We start from the raw sequence: 18,106 nt of genomic DNA, 5'->3' as shown, positions 1-18,106 counted from the left end.
GTAATGATGTGTATTTTCTCTAATCATCATGAGAAGCTGTCTGAAGGTATAGGAACTCTACTTGAGGTGTGCATGTATAGTGTTTGAAAGAGACACTTCAAGCTGTCTCACAGCCTTCCAAAGGATGAACAAAAAATTAGAGTAACAGACTTATGCGACTGCTGTTCTACCACCTCACACCACTGATCACTCTCCATATAGTGACCCAAAGAACTACCTCAATCTCTTTAATGCTGTGGATCCAAGTACTGGGTGGGAAGGAACTGTCAGTTACACAGCTCTTCTGGTCTCTGGAGCCAACACACTGTTCAAACTAACTTGATTCTGGACTCCTCCCATCTTAAAAGGTGGAACTGACAAAACTCGATTTGGTGTTTTAGTCTTGCTCAATAGTAATGCTCTTTAGCAGGATCAGAGGATGGCCTTAGTCAAGCCAGAACTTTACCTGGTAACATATGATGTTGGTCAGGTATCACTTGTTGAAAGATGCAGTTTGGGGATGCAAAAGTGATGAGTTCAGTAGGAACTAAAATTAATGTCCTTTTTTTGCAAGTGAAAGTAAGTTTAGGTGTGGCTAGACTAAATCTTTTCACTTATTCTTCATGTAGTGACTTGTTAGCTCAATTTAGAGGTATTTTTAACTGTTCTGAGCAGATAAAATACTTCATTCTTACTTTTAAGTGATAGACTGCTGCTTCCTCTGCTTGAAGACAAATGGAACAAATGTTCAAGGTGTCTAGCTATTCTTTTAGACCATGTGAAGATAGACATGCTTATAGTAAAACAGAATATGTTCTCTTAAGGGTGTACAGTCAAGGTCCTTTAGCATGACTTTAAAGTAAAACTCCTCTCTTATCTATGCAGAATTGGAATTCTATATAAAATCTGAAAAAAATGCACTTACTGAAAGCTTTGTACGCTGAGCCCAGCAATATGTGGGGGGAGGGAGCTGTGTAAGTTCTGGAGCAGCTGGTAGTGAAACAGTAACTGGAATCCTTTAGAAAAATGTCTGTCTGTACAGCTAACAGAAATGTAGTGACCAGTTTACTGGTATCACTTGCTCAGTCTTGCAGCCAGCAATATATTGATCTTCTGAAAGTGTAAAACCTCAGTCAACTTTCCCTATGTTGAAAGATAAAAGAAGACTGTTAATATAGATGTGGATGTAGTGGCAGACTCAAGTACTGCTGGAACAAAGCTCTTCAGGTGAAACTTCTAGTTATTCAGCCTCATTAACTTATTCTGATGGCATGGGCCAACTCTATCAAGCAAATATTACCAATTAAAGCTTTGAACTATGTGGAAGGTTTAGAGTTTCTACAAAATATTCTGGGTATTAGTGAATTTAGTCCTGAAGGGAATTTGCATAATAGATTCATATTGCTGCATTCTCAAAGCTGGTCTTCAGTCTTAGAACTAGAGACAAAGCGCTCAAATAACTGACATACCAGTGTAACCAAGGAAGGGCTTGGTGCACTGGTACTAGTCCTTGATGTCCAGGAGCTCAAAAGTGGATGTTGTTAAGCTCTGTCTCTAGGTGTAGAATCTAGAGGGATTAAATCCTCGCAGTGCAGCTTACTTGAGTCAGCTCTCCTGGGCCAGCTTGCTGGTGGCATCACCACCACCACTATTTACAATGCTGTTCTCAAGGATAGCTACATTGTGAAAGTCTTGTCTGCCTGAATCTGACTTCTGGAGACATGGAGATATTGTAAATAGCAGCTGCTATTTATAATGATCATCATAGCTCAGTATTCTTCCAGTGTAGAGTAAGACACTCATATGAAACCAAGAGCTAGGTCAGACCTAGTCTAGCAAATCAGCCACCAATTTTCAAGCCCTTCTAAAAGAGGAAAGGAATTTGCTGCTGCCTCCTCATATTGTCCTCTATATCTTTCTAATAAAGTTAAAGGCCAAAAAGTTTAGTGAGGGTAAGAAAAACTAGCTACTCCAGACTGTCTTCAACCTAGTGTTTGAGACTCCTGTCCATTTACTAAAACCTGGCAAGGTTGCCAGGCTTTATGGCCACACTTAAAATATTCTGTCAATGTTGAGTAGCAGAGGGCAGTTTCCGATTAAAGGACATGATTCCTTTTCACCACTTGCTTCTCATTGAGCACTGTTATTAGTGCTTACTTCATCCCAAGAGATGTACATGTGGAAAAGATGCACAAAAGTGCTTGGAAGTACTGATGCTGAGTCACTGGAGTTCGTTATGTATTATGTGTGCTTAACTGGATGAGCCTCTGCTTCATATTCTGGTAGATACAGGGACCATAGAGTTGATGCAAGCTCTCCTGGAGAAAGGGGGAAGCTAGAGTTAACTTGAACTCCTTTAGGTGTCTTTATCTATAAATGACCAACTTCCAGGGATTGAGTATCTTGATTTAACTTCCACCTTCAGATTTTGGGACTCTCAGTAAGCTACTAGGTGTCTTAAATGTTACACCCTGGGATTAAATGTAACACCTTGTGTGTCTCTTAAAAGTTTGGGAGCATCTTTTAATTTAATTTCAGCTCACTTACTGGAGAAAAGACAGTGGCTCTRTAGTCTATATACAGAACAAAAACAAATCCCTATTAGAAGTGTTGCTAACTTCTAGAGCAAGCAAGCTCTGTCTCTCCAGTGTTTGTTATCTAAGGCTATTTTCCATTATCAGAACAGAATGACCATATCTAGTACTTCCTGGCTGGGCATCAGTGCTGCTTGTACAGGTTGGAAGTGACCATGGTAAGTCACACTTCTCTAAATGGTGTCAAGGCCTGCAGAAGACCTTCACACCCCCTGGTGGAGTAAGTCTTTAACTCTTTCTGGACTAACTGCTGTTGAATGAGACTTAGAACTGATGGGTTAAGCTGCTTTTAAGGTGTCCTGTGTCAAAGGCATCAAGAACTGTAAATCTGAGCTTGACTTAGCTCTAGGTGTTCTAATGCTAGGATGGACACTTTGATACTCTGCTCAATTGCAGGTGGCAGATGTTGACATAACATGCCTTCTAATGACCAGAGGTGGCTCAGAGTTCCTGCAGACTAATATCATCCTGGGGAGAATGGCAATAAGTCTTGCTGCCAGACATCATTCCAGTCACCAACAGTAGAAGTGGGTTATATACCAAACTGTAGATCCATAGGTTATTGGTATAAAGTCTCACTGTTCTGACTAGCTGCAAGTAGACTTGATGTTAGCACTAATGCTCTTTTCTTCCTCTCCAGGGTTGCTGGCCACCCACTGGCACAGAATGAGCGCTGTCTTCACATGTTCTTACAAGATGAAGTAATAGACAAAAACTACACACCATCCAAAATAAGACATACTTGAGTTCTGAAACCATCTTCTCAAATGTTAGTGGTTCTTATGCTTGGTTTTAAGAGGTTATAGTTTGTCTTAGCATGCTGAGGATAAACAGGCACAAAGCCTCCACTAACATCAGTACACGGCTTGGTCTTTGCGTATGCTTTATAGCATTAAAGAACTCACTTGTCTTTTAGCTGAATCCTTCTGAATCCTTGATTTAAGAGTATTAAACTGAGACCATCCACCCCTTACAATGTCTCACAAACCTTTCCACTCTTATTTGCAATGACTTAACTATGTTTACTGACTTGGCCTTACTTGAACTTGCACAGTTGTAGTGTCACGTGCACACTTGTATATGACTAAACTGCTATGCTGTTTCTGAGGTAGTCATCTGTCTGAACTTATGTAGAAAGACTGCTTTATTTCATATAACCTGTATGAGAAACACTTATGCAATTGTCTTCATGCTTGTAAAACACTTTATACTGAAGTAATGAGGGAATTATCTTTATATTCTGTAAGAGGGGGGAAAAAAATCAGATTTATATACTAAAATAACTTGTCTAAAGTTTTGAAATAAAAGTGAAAATGCACTTCAAATGTTTGTCACTTTTGACCTTCAGTGTGATGTATCCCCTGCTTTCTGAGAAGCAGGGACTTGGCTACGCTGAGTGAGATGCTGTTTCAACCTTGCTGTGATGCCCTTCTGCAATATAGTCTTGTGCTACTAACAGGCAGCACTAAATACCCCAAGATGCTGACACTCACTGCTCAAATCTTACAGAACACGCAAAGGATTTGGAGATCATTCCTGTGTTGCAGAGCTAAAACTAGAGCCCTAATCATTTTAGGCAGTTAACAGATCTGTGGCTTCAATAAAAAGGTACCTTTCTTGTTAGCATGAGACACATCAATCTGGCTTCAACCATGCTACAGAGAAAGGAATATTAACATAGCAGATAATATTAACATTACTCTAAGTCGTACAGCTGAAGATCAAGGTAGCTCTGCTCTAGGCATGGAGTCATACAAGCCAGGTAGAAGATATTGTCATAGGTTGAAATGTAGGTTGTGGACTCTTAAACTCCACTGTGCAAGCAAGCATTGCTGAAGTATTCTTCCTCCCTGGATGCTCCCAGGACTGGAGAAGCTTCCTCAGCGCTCAAATGCGACATGGGTATTACCTATCTAGATCCTCTTGAAAACCAATTCAAGAACACTCTAGTGGCCATCTGATCCAGGCATTCTGTGCCCTTCATAACAGTGCATGTTCTAAACCACCTTTTTAGTGCATGTTGGCTTAGACTTTTTTCTGTTGCTTTTTCCTTAGAATACTTCCTATCACTTTATAGCAAAAGTCTTACAAACTTACTAGCAAAGTTCTTAGGTCCTTTAGGTGAGACCATTAACATCATGTTAAACTCCCCCATGCCATTTGTATGAAAATCTGGATGTAAAAGGCTAAACTGACAAAATGCTGGTGGTTGACTGGATTGTATGTGGTATTAGTGAATGGTTGTCTTCAAACATACTAGCTTGTGGCTAAAATAAAACAAGAATTCTGTGAGCTCTGCATGCTCACAACCGAAGGGAGTATTTTTATTCTTGAATTTTGGAGTGGGAAATGAATATACTGGGCTGGTGGCACAGTGGCGGGTTGCAAATGTGCTGTGTCAATTTTGGTCCCTGATTTTATGAATAAGACTGAGATTCAACAAAGTCTTTGCTCTGCTAAGTATGTGGAGGAAACAATTATTTGAGCATCAAATTATTCAGACCTRCCTTTCAAGAAGTTTTCAGTACTGCAAAATAATCAATTTTAAAATTCCCCATGTTTGAATCATATTTAAAAACTGAGTTATTCATGGAAATGGCAGAAGAAACTATAAATGTATATGATGTTTCTTTGCTTAGGTTTAGATACATAGCAAGGGGCTCTATTTTTTTCCTCAAATATTCCTTTCTGTGAGAAGCTTCTTTCTGAAAGCAAGGTAAATGCTACATGTTATGCCTAAAGAATGACACAATCCATATGACCTACTGTGGGGAAAAGATTAGACTGAAGGGAGAAAGCTGCATACTTGATGTCAAAGCAGATTCTTCTTTTCCCATTTCCAAAGTGTAGTGAGGACTCTGGAGTGTTAACCATTGGAGATGACAGGATCAGGCTCTTCAGGGGCCATCTGAACTGGACTCTAGGATTTCACCTGGGTGTCAGTCCTTTAAGGCTGACTAGAGAGCCTWATTCTAGTGTAGTGCAGCTGGTTCTGCTGCTGTGCAATCTGCAGTTCTGGGGGAAAGATATGGTCTGAGATTAGCTGTGCCTAAACTACAGGGAAGTGTGTGTCCTTCCACCTCCTGAGTCTGCTGTGCAGATGGGCTGGATCCTGCATGTAGCAGGATGAGATGTGGGTGTGCACCCACTGCCCTGTCTGCTTTGCAACTGGGAGAAAGCTAGCATACTCTGTTGCATCCTCTAGTCTCACTGATCTAGGGACCAGGAGTGCACAGCATACTGCAGAGTGCAGTTGCTCCACAGTTTGGATGCAGTTCATGTTTGTTGCTGCTCCAAGACAGCAGCACAAATCCTGTCGAAACCAGTGTTTTGTCATGGGTTCTGCAGAGCAGTGGGTTCAACCTTTCTAGTTTATAAGCTGAATTGTCAAAAAGRCTAGGGAGCTACAATTGATTTTTCTGTCCTGTCCAGTTCTCTCTAGTACAGAGAACAAAAAGTAGTCAAAGATTATTACAAGTGTAGTAAGAATGCTTTATAAAGTGTTTATTGGTTTGAAGGTATCATTTAAAGATGGGATTCACCATGCCCTATCGCAAGCACGTTCTTAAGCACTCTGTGCTAGTTTGTGTAGAGGGTGTTTCAAAGTCCTCTAGTCCACACTTTATCTCACCTTACTCATCAAAAGACTGGTCTTGTATACCTCATGGTCTGGCTGCCTTGGAAAGGATGGAATGCGAGACAGCAGACTGAATGATTGGAGGAGAGATGAGGTGAAAACTTAGACCCCTGAAACCTATGAGAGTTTTGTGCTTGGAGTCAACGGAGCTAGGATTTCACTTATGTTCAGTATTCCTTGACACTGACAATGAGCCATTGTTATACACTGTACGTGTCCACTTGTCATTTTAATGTGCATGCTCTTTGGTCACTCATTGCCATATGGACAATATGTAATGTTTTCCTTCTCCTATTGCCAACTTCTTTCTGTGCACTAGAAGCTGCTTACCCCTTTCTTTGGTTTGATTATGCAATTGGACAACTTAATAAAACCTCAGAATCTTTTTGATTGAAAACTGTTTTTGCATTCATCACCCTTTGTTAGCTGCACAACTCATGGATATTAACAACTATCATAACATGAAAAAGAAGACTTGTACTAGGTTAAATCTCTGATCCATTTAGTRTTGTGTCCTAGAAAAAGCTCTGTGTATGCTCCTTCAGAAGAAAATGTTAGGAACTTTGCAGTAGATGCATATTTGAATTACAAAAAACAGCTCTGGGACCCTTTGCTCCAAGGTGGGATCACTTGTATGTAAACTATTCCGTTGATGTTTGTCTAACCTGTTCTTTGAAACCTCTGATGATGTTGACACCACAGCATTCCAGGCAATCCGTTTTTATAGAGACTGTTTCTATTCTCTGGTAAGCAGAGTACAGTGGAAGAAACTAATCCAAAAATAGAAGGACAAGCGTTAAAAGAATAGTGGAAAGTAATTTAAATTCAATATATTTTTATTCTTTGTAAATACAATGAGTACAACTTTTTAACTTCACAAATCAGTTAATCCACTTTGTACAGGAAAAGTTTTACTCATTCTATGATAGTCCAAGTGCTGATTTTTCTCAGTGCTAGTTCCTAATAACAAATCAAAATTTGAAAAGTACAGCAGCTATCTTTAAATGCTTTTTTCTACATTTTTCATACATCAAATAAGCAGCTTATTAACATTTTTGTGTGTGAGAGGGTGTAGGTCAACAAGGCTTCAAAATTAGAACCTGGAGTTTGCTAAAAAGGCATTGGAGACTTCTGGAAATTGTTAGCGTTGTATCAGTCAGCCGCCTTTGTTTCTTTGAAATAAAATTCCTTCCTTTTTTTTTTTATAGTCGTTTCACTTTTTTGCACATCTCATTGACAAAGAGTTTGGCCACCATTGCCTTTGGTTTCAGCACTATGTCAATGGGACAGCGAGCAGGTCACTGAAGCGGTCATCTCCATTTTATTTGGTTTTGCTGTTTTAGTCTTCCTTTCTTGACTTGTACTATTTTCAGGTGGGTGTGTGTGAATGTGTGTGTGTGTGGAAGAAGATGGAGGGAAGATTGGGAAAGGAGGTGTATAAAGCTCTTCTGTCTCTGAGATGTTAACCAAACAAATTCTGGTGACATCTGCATCAAAGATCACCAGTTCATTTTACAGGAAGAATGGAACTGCCGTCACAAGCTACTTTTTAATCAGTTCTGAAGGCCACTTCATGATGTATTATAGCAGAAGCAATGTTTTGGTAACCTGGTCTTAAATGTTGCCTATCATATTGAAAACACTTTACCAACATAGGCTACTTTTAAATCAGTTCTGAAGGCCACCACTTCTCATGTTACAACAGAAGCCAAGTTTGGTCACCCAGTTCCAAATACTGAACAAACTAGAGTACCTTCTTTCACTTTTTGTCTCTGATCTGCCAGTTAAATGAGAGAATAGCAGAGTCTTTGTTAACTATGACTGGCATCTGAATTGCCTCCATCCTGTAGTAACAGGAAAAGCAGCCAAATTCCAACCACTTTTTCTGTAGGACAAAGCATTCTCTCCATGATCTAAATCACTCTGTTCAGGGCAGCAGAATCATATCTACTGGGGTATTTTTTGTCAATGAGTTTAAAGGCTAAACATTCCCAGGCTTATGCTTCTTGTAGATTTTGTTAGTTGAGGCTTATTTTCCGTAGATAAAAGTTCTTCTCAAACTGTCCGTCCTGATTGTTTATTTTAAGGTAATTTATATGTCACTGGATTTGTACATATCTGAAAGCAGTCTTGTAATTGGTACATTCCCAATGGTCTTTTTGAAAAATACTTCTTCTATTGTAGATGGACTAATCGAACGTAAAGCTGGTAAAAGCAATAAAAGTTTTCCAAAACGGCAGGGTTGTGTGGGATACCTGGGAGACAAAGAATAAATGTTACTGAAGTTTTTAGACATTTTTCCAAACAAAATCTTTTACTTTATAAAGTAAGACATTCAGCAAATTGTACAGATGGATGCTACCTGTGTTAAAACCCTACTTCTTGTGCTTACATGCGCAAGAGGGTTGACCCCAAGGAAAACCATCTTGATCAAGGTTAGACTACAGGCCAATGTCTTTGAGTTTTGATTAGCTCCTTTGTTTATTCCCTCAGAGCAGTGACAATACAGAGACAGGATCTGCTCTGGCTCGTCCCTCAGATAACAACTATGTGCTTGATGTAGTTCAGGGAAGAGCTTGACCCAAAATAAATACCCTGTCATTTAAATGGCAATTTAAACCTAACTAGCTTATCATGGTAATCATTTTGCCCCCTTTTGGTTGCTTTCTACCTTTAATAACAATTGACATTTGAAAAGTATATTTTTTATTAAAGAAGCTGTGTTTTATCCCCAGATAATGTATTTGTGTAAGAGAATATTTGTGCTTACACTGACTTTACATCAGTGTGATTCTCAAACCACTGAGTTACAGTGCTCCTAGTAAAAGAAGGAGTAGGTCCATTGGAGAAACCTTCTGCTTCTCCAGTCTGCCCTACCTTACATCCTGTAACGGCTCCTTAAGAGGGTGAAAGGACTGATGCAAGTGTAACACTGGCAGGAAGGTAAACTCAAGTATGAGGATGAAACACAGGCTGAAAGCCTTATCCCATTGGAGTTAACAACAGTTTTATCAGTGGAACTAGGATTTCCGCCTTTCCAGAAAAGCTGCAGAAGCTTTGATATCCTGAAATGGGTGGATACTGTTGTTCTTAAGCTTTGTATTTGTTTATACAGCTAGTTTTTATTCAGAATATAGGCAGCCTTTTATTGTACTTTTTTCCTTGTAAAAGGGTATCTTTTACAAAAGATACCATTTAGTCCAGTAGCTAAATATTTCCAACAATGCAGAAATACAATGGGAAAACCACCACGCTCAGAGTGGAGATGATGGCTATGTAAAACCTTTGCTCCCTGGCTGCTTTTTTGTCCAACAGACCATGGCTCAGTCAGAGTCTCCAGGGAGCAGTCTTCATGGGAAAGGTGAGAAGAGCTTGATATGCAGTAGCTATTCTTTTCTTTTTGCTCCGAACTAGCCATAGTTCATTCCTGGTTTTACCCCTGTACACTTTGTGGGATGAGAGCTATAACTTTTATGGCAGGTTTTAAGATTTCTGTATCTCACAGGACTTATCTGGAATGAGACAGGAGTGAATTTTTCTTCCTAAGCAATAATTCTCATCACTCTGCTGCAGCACCAAAATGGGAGTCACAAGTCCTGGATTTTCTATTTCAACCTGGGAACAGACTCAGTCTACTGAGTCCTGAAAGAGCAATTTAACCTCCTTGTGTCTCTGTTGCCTTGTCTGCAAAAGTGGGGGGAATGACACAAGGAAGTGTTTTGGAGTTCTTGAGTGAAAAGCGATATTACTGTTGTGATATGTGATATTGCTTTGACTGTCACTATTAGCACTGCTTGATTCAATCAGATATAGGGGAAGATCTAGCCTTCTGTATTGCAAAATGTTCCACAGCAGGTATACTTCCTAGGGGAAAGTCTTTCCTTTTACCAGTTTTCCATTCGTCTGAATAAATCCCATGTTCCTCATTCCATTGAGACATGCCAAATCCCAGGGGGCTGACAGTCAATTTATAGTGGCTGTAAAAGCCCGATCCCCATTTCAGTCAATAGAAATGTCACCTTCCCTAAAGTGAGAGTGAGGTTTTACCCCTACACCTGAAAGAAGTATTTGAAGAAGACACTGATCACCTGGTATGAATGTAACTGTTCAGAGTGAGCTGGGCTTCGTCTTGAAGGGCTGCTATCGCAGCAGCATTTCGAAAACTCCTCAGTTCAGAACCACTGTGTGTAGGCACTGCAAAGCAGATCAGTTACTAGTTCAGCTTGACTCTTTTGTGGCTCAAAACAGTTCAGTCAATGCTAATCGATGGAAATAAAACATTCCCTTTCATTTCCCCCAGCACTCCATTGTTAGCCTTTCAAAACATGATGCTGACTATTGGATTTCAATACTAGGAAACTCGCTGGATGATATAATCCTATGTTTGATTTAAAATGTCTTTTTTTTTTTTTTTTTGCTTTAAAGTAGCTAGCTCATAGTTATCAGAGCAGACAAGCAAGAGATTATTTCTGCTTACCAGCTTTGAAAGTGACAATGCATTTGAGACAGGCAAATTCAGTAGCATCTAGCCGAAGTTGTCTAAATCTAGCCACCACCTCCTGTAAAGCCTGTATTTCCGAAATAATTTTATTCAGCTTCTGAGAATCTGTATTGTCACCATTCATGCCTAAAACAGAAACAGATGAAATAAATACTCTAATATTAAAGGCATTTGCTTTATTTTATATTGATTTCTGACAAAATCCTGTGTATCAATATCCATTCTATTGTCACACTTGTCTATCTGGTTCCGTGTAAACTGACTATATTGTATGAAAGTTAATATAAAATCTTCTCTTGGATGATAACAAACACAGTAATTTGCATTTAAATGACAATGCAAGCAGTCATGAATACAACAAAACAACATTATTTGCATTTAAATATAGATTTATAAATGACAGGTATGCTCTATTGTTTGGTAGGAATTTGTTATTCTTTACATGTTGTTCTTTTTTCAGTAATGTATTTTTATGGTAATTTCTGTAACAAAGTCATTAAATTGTGCAATTCTTACCAGATACAGCCAGTAGAGTGTTAGCATCAACTGGAATGGCCCATTGTGCTATTCCTAGAACAAACAGTTCTCTCCAAGCATCTTCCAAAAGCATCAGCTGTCATACAATAGATGTACAATATAACATAGCGTATAATTTATAGATTTACAAACAATTTAAATATGTAAATTTGTGTTATTTTAAAAACTGCTTTAAATGCCTGTCATGGTATTTTCCCCGCAGATTTTGTTAGCTCTTCTCTTAGCTTTTTGAGAAGGTGTCTGGAAATAAGTATATGCATTGTAGAAGAACACTTAGTGTTGGCTCACTGTGCACCATGCTGTATAGACCAAAAGGGAGGAGAAGGAGAAAGGAGAGTGAGAGCTCTTGTACCAGAGAGCTTTCACACTGTATGAACATTTGCCTATGTTTTTCAGCAATACTCCTAACAGCATGGGCTCTCTTCTCCTCTCCCTGGGCACATCCATCTGTCCTAGGACAAATTGGAAGTGTTCTCCTATTGTTCTCTAGGGATTACCCTCCTTTCCCTTGGGAACGCAGGATTTGTGGAGAAAAGCCTGGACAACATCCTGAAATTACATCACTCAAGCACCACTATAGATCATATATTTATGTTTAACTCCTTGCTGATTAAGCAAGTCTTCAGCTCTTTGAAGCATAGCATCTGGACACACATACAGATTTTCAGTCTCATTTGTTTTCCTGCTTTTTGCTAAAAGTCACCCTGAAATTCTAGGGACTAAAAACCTTTTCCTTTCAGATGAGAATGAGGGTTAGGGAAGCCCTTGACTGAGGGGCAAAGGAGGAGGGATTTGAATACAGACATATGCTTTTCCTCTCCGTTCGTGACAGCACAAACCACAGCACTAGATGCAAATAGTACCCAAGGCAGCAGGCTCTGAGGTTAGTATCTAAGCACCTAAGCTGGCAGCATTGTTTGTTCTCTACAGCTTTCAGACATTGCCTCGTTTTATGGATGATGTGTTTTTCTCTATTTGGAGGCAATGCCATTGATTTCCTTGGAGAGGCACTGGTGCCTTTGAAGAGGGAACGTGACTCTGGATAATGCAGACTGGCAAAGCCAGGAAAGATATGTTTAGTCTTGAGGGCGTCTATGGATTGCTGGCCCAGACCAGCTTCTTGAGAGGGGTTTGGAGGGCTCTGAATTCAGCTGAAGTTCATTAGTTCCCTAAAGGTCATGCTGTGGTGTATACATACTGCTGTATCCCTCACATCTCTCAATACAGTGGGAGAGATTTGAAGGGGTAAAAAATGTAGTGGACTCAGGAGGGATTGTCTGGTGGCTCCACATGGTGAAAACAGATTGCCCAAAACTCATGCAGCAGAAGCAGCAAATCACAAGTACTAATGTTGCTGTGGTCCATGAAAGCAACAGCAGCTTATAAGCTTAGGAAAATGGGAAGGGGGTATTTTAAGTCTACAAAGATTCTGCAAAAGTAAGAAGAAACTAAAAAAATACATCATGCCAAATGAATTATAATTTTCTTGGACTCAGGTGTATGAAGATTATAGACAATACAGAAAGCATCCATTAAAGATCAATCCTTTATTTATGTGCTAACTCTTAACAGTGGAAGTTTTAAACCACCATGGTCTGATCAGAGYGGGAGGAAGAGCTCCCAGGGTCTGTAGAGTTTGTCATTATAGGCTTATGCCCATTTCCACATCATGATTACCTTTCTGTACCATGCATTTTGCAGAATTTCTAAACTCCTTGACTAAAAAAATTGTGATGGGAAAGTATTTCTGTCTCTGTTAATATATAATCCGTGTTTGAAATAATTACATTGGATTTTACAATACTATAGAAGCTGCTCAGGTGTGTGTGTGTGTGTGTGTGTGTGTGTAGTCTAGGGTACAGTATCAATCTCAGCTCTATTCTGAGAGGAGCAGAACCTGCTCGTAAGTCTTCTAAATCCTACAGCCTGTAAACCAACCCCTCCTCCAGATAATCCTGCCTGATGGAGAAAAGGTATTAGATATGCAGGTTTCTATATGGCATAAGAAATGATTTGCAGCCTTTCATTTGCTTTTGTAAAACTTTTTTGTCATTCATTCATGCAGATACAATGGTAATGAATGGTGGTTCCTGCAAGATATCAATTTCATATGTTCTTTCCCACTAAGCATTTAAAGTCAGAAGACTTTAGAAATGAGACTCTTCCAATAGCTGGTTTTCTTCATGCCTATGCATAAGTCTGTAAAACCACCAATTAAAATAATTCATGCTAAAGTCATACTCAGCCCTTCCTCTTCAAAGAAACAAGAAATCCCAGGCTTCCTGAAGGACTGGTTTCTGCTTTTTAATCAGCCCCATCCTGTTAGCATGACCTTTTGTTAGGGACTTGCATCAGGCCAACCTGTGTATGGACGGGCTGGACAGGTGTGCAGCCAGGAGACCTTAAAGCATGATATTTTTGTTCAGTGGCTTCCAGTTGACAATGTGATCAGCTATAAGGAGTTCAGGAAGGGGCAGCAGCCTCTGTGTTACAGAGGGTAATGACACAGCAATCCCCAGACGTGTGTTTTGTCAGCGGATTGGCTTCTCCTTATTGCCTTGCCTTTAAGATGAAACTGATACAGAGTCTGGAATCGCAATGCTTTCGCCTTTCTTTTTTCAGAAGAGCACGAAACAAAAGCAAATTCCAGAAAAAGGTTTTAGATGCTGTTCAAGCAGATGTCAGGGATATAAAAAGAGAAATTCAGACATTTACAGCTGGGCCATTGTCAAATTAAATAATGCAATAGCACTATTATAAAAATCAACTGTCTGATTATTCATGAAATAAGGTGATTAAAATGAGAGTTATTTCCTCTCCAGCTCTCCTGAATATGACAGAGGAATCATGTAGAAAGAGGCCCAGGTCAAAGCTTTAGAGCTGAGCAGCTCTGAATTTTGAGGAATCTGGCTTATGATTCCAGCAAGTAAAGATGATGTTAAGGAAAGGCTGGGGCTTTGATATATAATTCACCAATATTAGTCCCTGATACGAACATAAAATAGGTAGTGGGTTATTTAAAGATAATGGGAACACTCTGGTATGTGTGGTAGATAGGCAGGCCTTGCTGGCAGAGGCATGCCCGGTAATGTGCAATGGAGAGTTCCCCTCCTCCCAAATCCTGCTGCGCCCTCTTCCTCCAGCTAACAGGGATGACCTGTTGGGAAATGCATATATAATGTCCAAGGAAGCCCTAGCCTAAGTAGCATCCAGCAGATATCACTGGACTAGATATGAATCCAGCGTCTTCCTGCACTACGTGACTTACTGAAGTGGCATGCTTGCTGACTGTCCTTGATATTTGGGCCTGATTCTTCAGTCACTTCATRTGATGGATCTGCTGCTCCGCAGGGGTAACAGCAGCAGAAGGCAACATTAGGAAGCAGTGCGCTGCACTAGGACCACTGTCTTCCTAAAGCTGGGGACTTATGGGCTACGTAACCTCCAGGGTCTGATCTCCTTCCTACCTGTATCCACTCAGTGCAACATTTTTGCAGTTAGACCTGAGTGGAATGAATCCCTGTTTGTCTGCTTTCATGAAAGGGATTTCAAAATGTGGGTCTGGCTCTAGAAAAGGAACGTTTCAGTATACCTTAGCCATATATCACATTGCAACTGCCATGGTTTACCTTTAGGTAGAAAACACTTTTGGTTTCCTAAGAAGCTCTTTTCTTCAGTTCAAATACATATTTGCATATGAATAAGCAACACTTACGACATGCATCCATGCAATGTAACTAGTTTCTCTGATGACTGCTATGTAACATTGAAGGCATAACATTTCTAGTTACCATTTTGTGAAATTAGCTCAATCATATCAAAGTATTAGACACCTTTTATGATTGGAGCTCTGTGTACATTTTCCCCCTTCCATTTTATAATTATCTGATTACTTTTTTAAAAATTAGTGCATTATACAAAGTACACTAAGTCCTCATCAAGAATCAAGTCATTAAGAAATTGCTTCAGCTCATATGGTTCACATATGATTTACCTGAAGCAAAGGCAAATTGTCATAGACAAAAACAAGACAAATTAGGGAAGATTCTAATTAATGGTGGAAAAAAAGGGGGACTAGCCAAATTCTGCTAGGAGAGGAGAGGAGAGGAGAGGAGAGAAGAGGCAATGTGTGGATAACTGACAGGCTAGTGTTTACATTGCAGAGAAGAGGTGGGAAGAGAAGCAGTTTGGCCCACTGAGCTTTGGGAGAATTTGCTTCTCCTGGTCTGTGGCCTGATGGCTTTCCCTTTAGATCTTGCTCTCCCATAGTGTTTTCTTTATATTAGCATTTTTCTGATTTGATTGCATCACTTGCATCATGAAATAACTGTTCAAAGAAAACAGTTCCTAAAGCACTGCCTGTTTTCTAGAGATTAGACCAAAACTCTGTCCTGAACTTTGGAGCAGCTTGAGTCTACTACAGATTTAAAAGTCTGAGGCTGGAGGTTCAAGTCCCAGTCTGACTTCTGAGCCCTCTCCAGCAGCAGGCCAGACTGTCACCACCCTTGCTGCAGGTGCCTTACCTGGTCTTGCAGAGACAGGGTGGAGAAGGCTGGGACGCTCTTGGCCCACTTGATGCTCATGAACAGAAGCCTGGCTGCTGACTCACAGACCGATTCAGTGGCCACTTCGTAGAGATACATAGGGGTACCATTGACTTCGTGTGGATACTAATATCAAAAAGAAAAATAAAGCAACTTCATACACCGTGACCAGGACAGCCTGATCTTCCTCTCCCATACAGCTGCCATTCAGAGGCTCATTCTCACGCCCAAAACACACCATGCACTCTCTTGTTCTGCAACCAGATGGCATTGCTTTTAGTGGGCCCACTCCAAAGCACTCTATGTTGCTGTCTCTGTGGATTAACTGTGCTCCAGAAACAGATCTCTGGAGAGTGTTAAAAGAAGACTGGAATTATCACATGAAGAAACAAATTACTAAGATGTGGTGTCATCCTTCACTCTGTCACATGGTGACATGCCTCTGGTAGAAGAGTAACAAGAAAACAGATTTAATTGATTAAGAACTTGTATTTTATAACCTGTTTTTTAGAGGCTGATTTGACAGTCCAGCCCTGTTCAGCAAAATAGTACATACTCTTTTAGCATTAACCCTCTGTCTAGCTCTCTGACTCTAACAGGGTGCAGGCAGATATGTAGAGCTAAGCACACCTTAAGTGTTGTGCAGAATTGGAATGGAGTTAAATTTTTAAGCATGTGCTAAATTTTCTTGCTAAGTAATTTCTGGTTCAGTATTTTCTAGAATTATGTTATAAAACTATATATTATAAACATGTTCCTGATGGATTCTGCCAAGCTACCAACTCTGGGAATGCAGAGCTATTTAAGTGGTCTCTTGTACAATTTTCTATGTGCCATAAATATGCAAAAAGCTATTTCAAATGAGTTAATGACAGACATTAACTTATAGCTAATTCCTGAGCAGCTGAAGCCATGGTAGTACTTCCACTGGGCTGCTTAGGAAATGTCATGGCCAAGAAGCACAGAGTCAGTTTAGACATGTCTGTGTCTGTCTGGTCAAGCTGCACACTTCAGTCAGCACAGGTAATACTTTTTGGATTACACCACTACGGAGATGGGTCTTTTGCTGAGGAAAATCTGGAGACTGAAGGTCATCCTCCTGAAATGATGTTTAAAACTAACATGTGGATAGGCTTCAGGCAGGAGGAGCATTTTTGCAGCCATGAGGGTATAAGGATGTAGGAGAGAGATGTTTGTGCAGAGCAGGTTGTCAACTGGTCCAACAGGCAACATTGCCCCTTCACACACCCCTTCTGCAGAGACTGTCTTACCCCTTGCACCTCACATCTTCAGAGCATCCAGGGATATAACAAAAGAGAGTCACCACCACAACCTGGGGGGCTCCAAACCCTCCTCCTTGCCATCACAACCCCAGGGGCAGGGTGCCCTGCAGAGAGCTTGGCATGCTGTGAGGCCAGACTGGCCAGGGGGGTGGCTGACCTTTGGGGTGGGCTGCGCCAGACCCACCAGGGCCTGCCTCTCGGGGGTGCTGGTGACGGCGGCCAGCTCCAGGCTGTGGGGCTCCAGTTGGGTGACGGCGGTGAAGAAGGCGGGCGCTGGCAGGGCGGTGGTGGGGAAGTGTGGGGCACCGCCGCTCTCCTCCTTGTGCCCGCGGAAGTACAGGGCCACCTGCTTCCGTATCGTTGACGTCCGTGGGCCCCGCTCGTGCTGCACCGCTATGGGACAACAAAGAAGAGGTGATGGGGTCACCGCATTGCCCCACTGTGTTCGTCTGCCGCTGGCCCCAATGAGCATGGGCCCTGGCCCGCCTCTGCACCTGACAGGTATTTTCCTCCCCCTGCTAACCTTTCCTCCCTCCAGAAAAAAATTTGCTGCCAGCTATGCTGGGAAATGTGCTGCCAACAGCGAGGGGAAAGAGGAGGTTGCCTTCCAAAAAACCCAGCTTGCCTAGGAGGAAAATCCCCTCTGCGGCATGCTGCCATCGGGGCTGCCCCACGCCCCCACCCACAGTGCGGGGCCCTGGCTGCACCCACACGCGTGGGTCTGGCGTCCCGGGGGAAGCGGGGGGTGGCTGCTGTGGGGAGGGAGACCCCAAGCTGGAGGTCGCAGGGGAGAGGGGCTGGTGGAGGAGGGCAGCGGTGTTCACACGGAGCATGGGCCCAGCGGGAGGTCCACCCCGGCGACCGCCTCGCCTCCCCCCCTAGGGGACGGGGGGCCCCTCGCAGGAAGGAGGTGAGCCGGGGAGGGGGCAAATACCGTCTTTGTTCATGTTGACTTCGAGGCACTTCTTCAGCCGGCAGGCCCTGCACTGGTTCCTGTGCGTCTTGTCCACCGGGCAGCCCCCCTGCAACAC

At 41.5% G+C, this 18,106-nt stretch overlaps 2 protein-coding genes across 4 annotated transcripts in view; one reads left to right on the top strand and one right to left on the bottom strand.

Moving 5' to 3' along the window:
• SNX3 (sorting nexin 3) overlaps positions 1–3,898 on the top strand; it is an 18,190-nt gene extending 14,292 nt beyond the window's left edge. For 2 of the 3 annotated variants that reach the window (XM_026072031.1, XM_026072030.1), the window contains one exon: positions 3,214–3,898. In XM_026072031.1, the coding sequence (XP_025927816.1) occupies positions 3,214–3,243 (30 nt within the window). In that variant the 3' untranslated portion in view covers positions 3,244–3,898. Of the gene's footprint in view, positions 1–2,969; positions 3,101–3,213 lie in introns of all 3 variants that reach the window. The other variant, XR_003254575.1, reaches the window with a different exon arrangement.
• The window catches only part of NR2E1 (nuclear receptor subfamily 2 group E member 1), a 20,298-nt gene continuing 5,686 nt past the window's right edge, over positions 3,495–18,106 (bottom strand). The window contains exons 3-9 of the mRNA XM_026072028.1: positions 18,010–18,097; positions 17,233–17,468; positions 15,772–15,918; positions 11,228–11,324; positions 10,688–10,837; positions 10,299–10,404; positions 3,495–8,465 (exon numbers count right to left, since the gene is read on the bottom strand). Coding sequence (XP_025927813.1) covers positions 8,303–8,465; positions 10,299–10,404; positions 10,688–10,837; positions 11,228–11,324; positions 15,772–15,918; positions 17,233–17,468; positions 18,010–18,097 — 987 coding nt within the window. The 3' untranslated portion in view covers positions 3,495–8,302. The remainder of the gene's footprint in view (positions 8,466–10,298; positions 10,405–10,687; positions 10,838–11,227; positions 11,325–15,771; positions 15,919–17,232; positions 17,469–18,009; positions 18,098–18,106) is intronic.

This window comes from Apteryx rowi, unplaced genomic scaffold (assembly GCF_003343035.1).
Source record: "Apteryx rowi isolate R43461 unplaced genomic scaffold, aptRow1 scaffold_334, whole genome shotgun sequence".
Taxonomy (NCBI): domain Eukaryota; kingdom Metazoa; phylum Chordata; class Aves; order Apterygiformes; family Apterygidae; genus Apteryx; species Apteryx rowi.
Note: the sequence above shows the minus strand (reverse complement) of the source record. Positions and strands in the feature narration are given on the sequence as shown.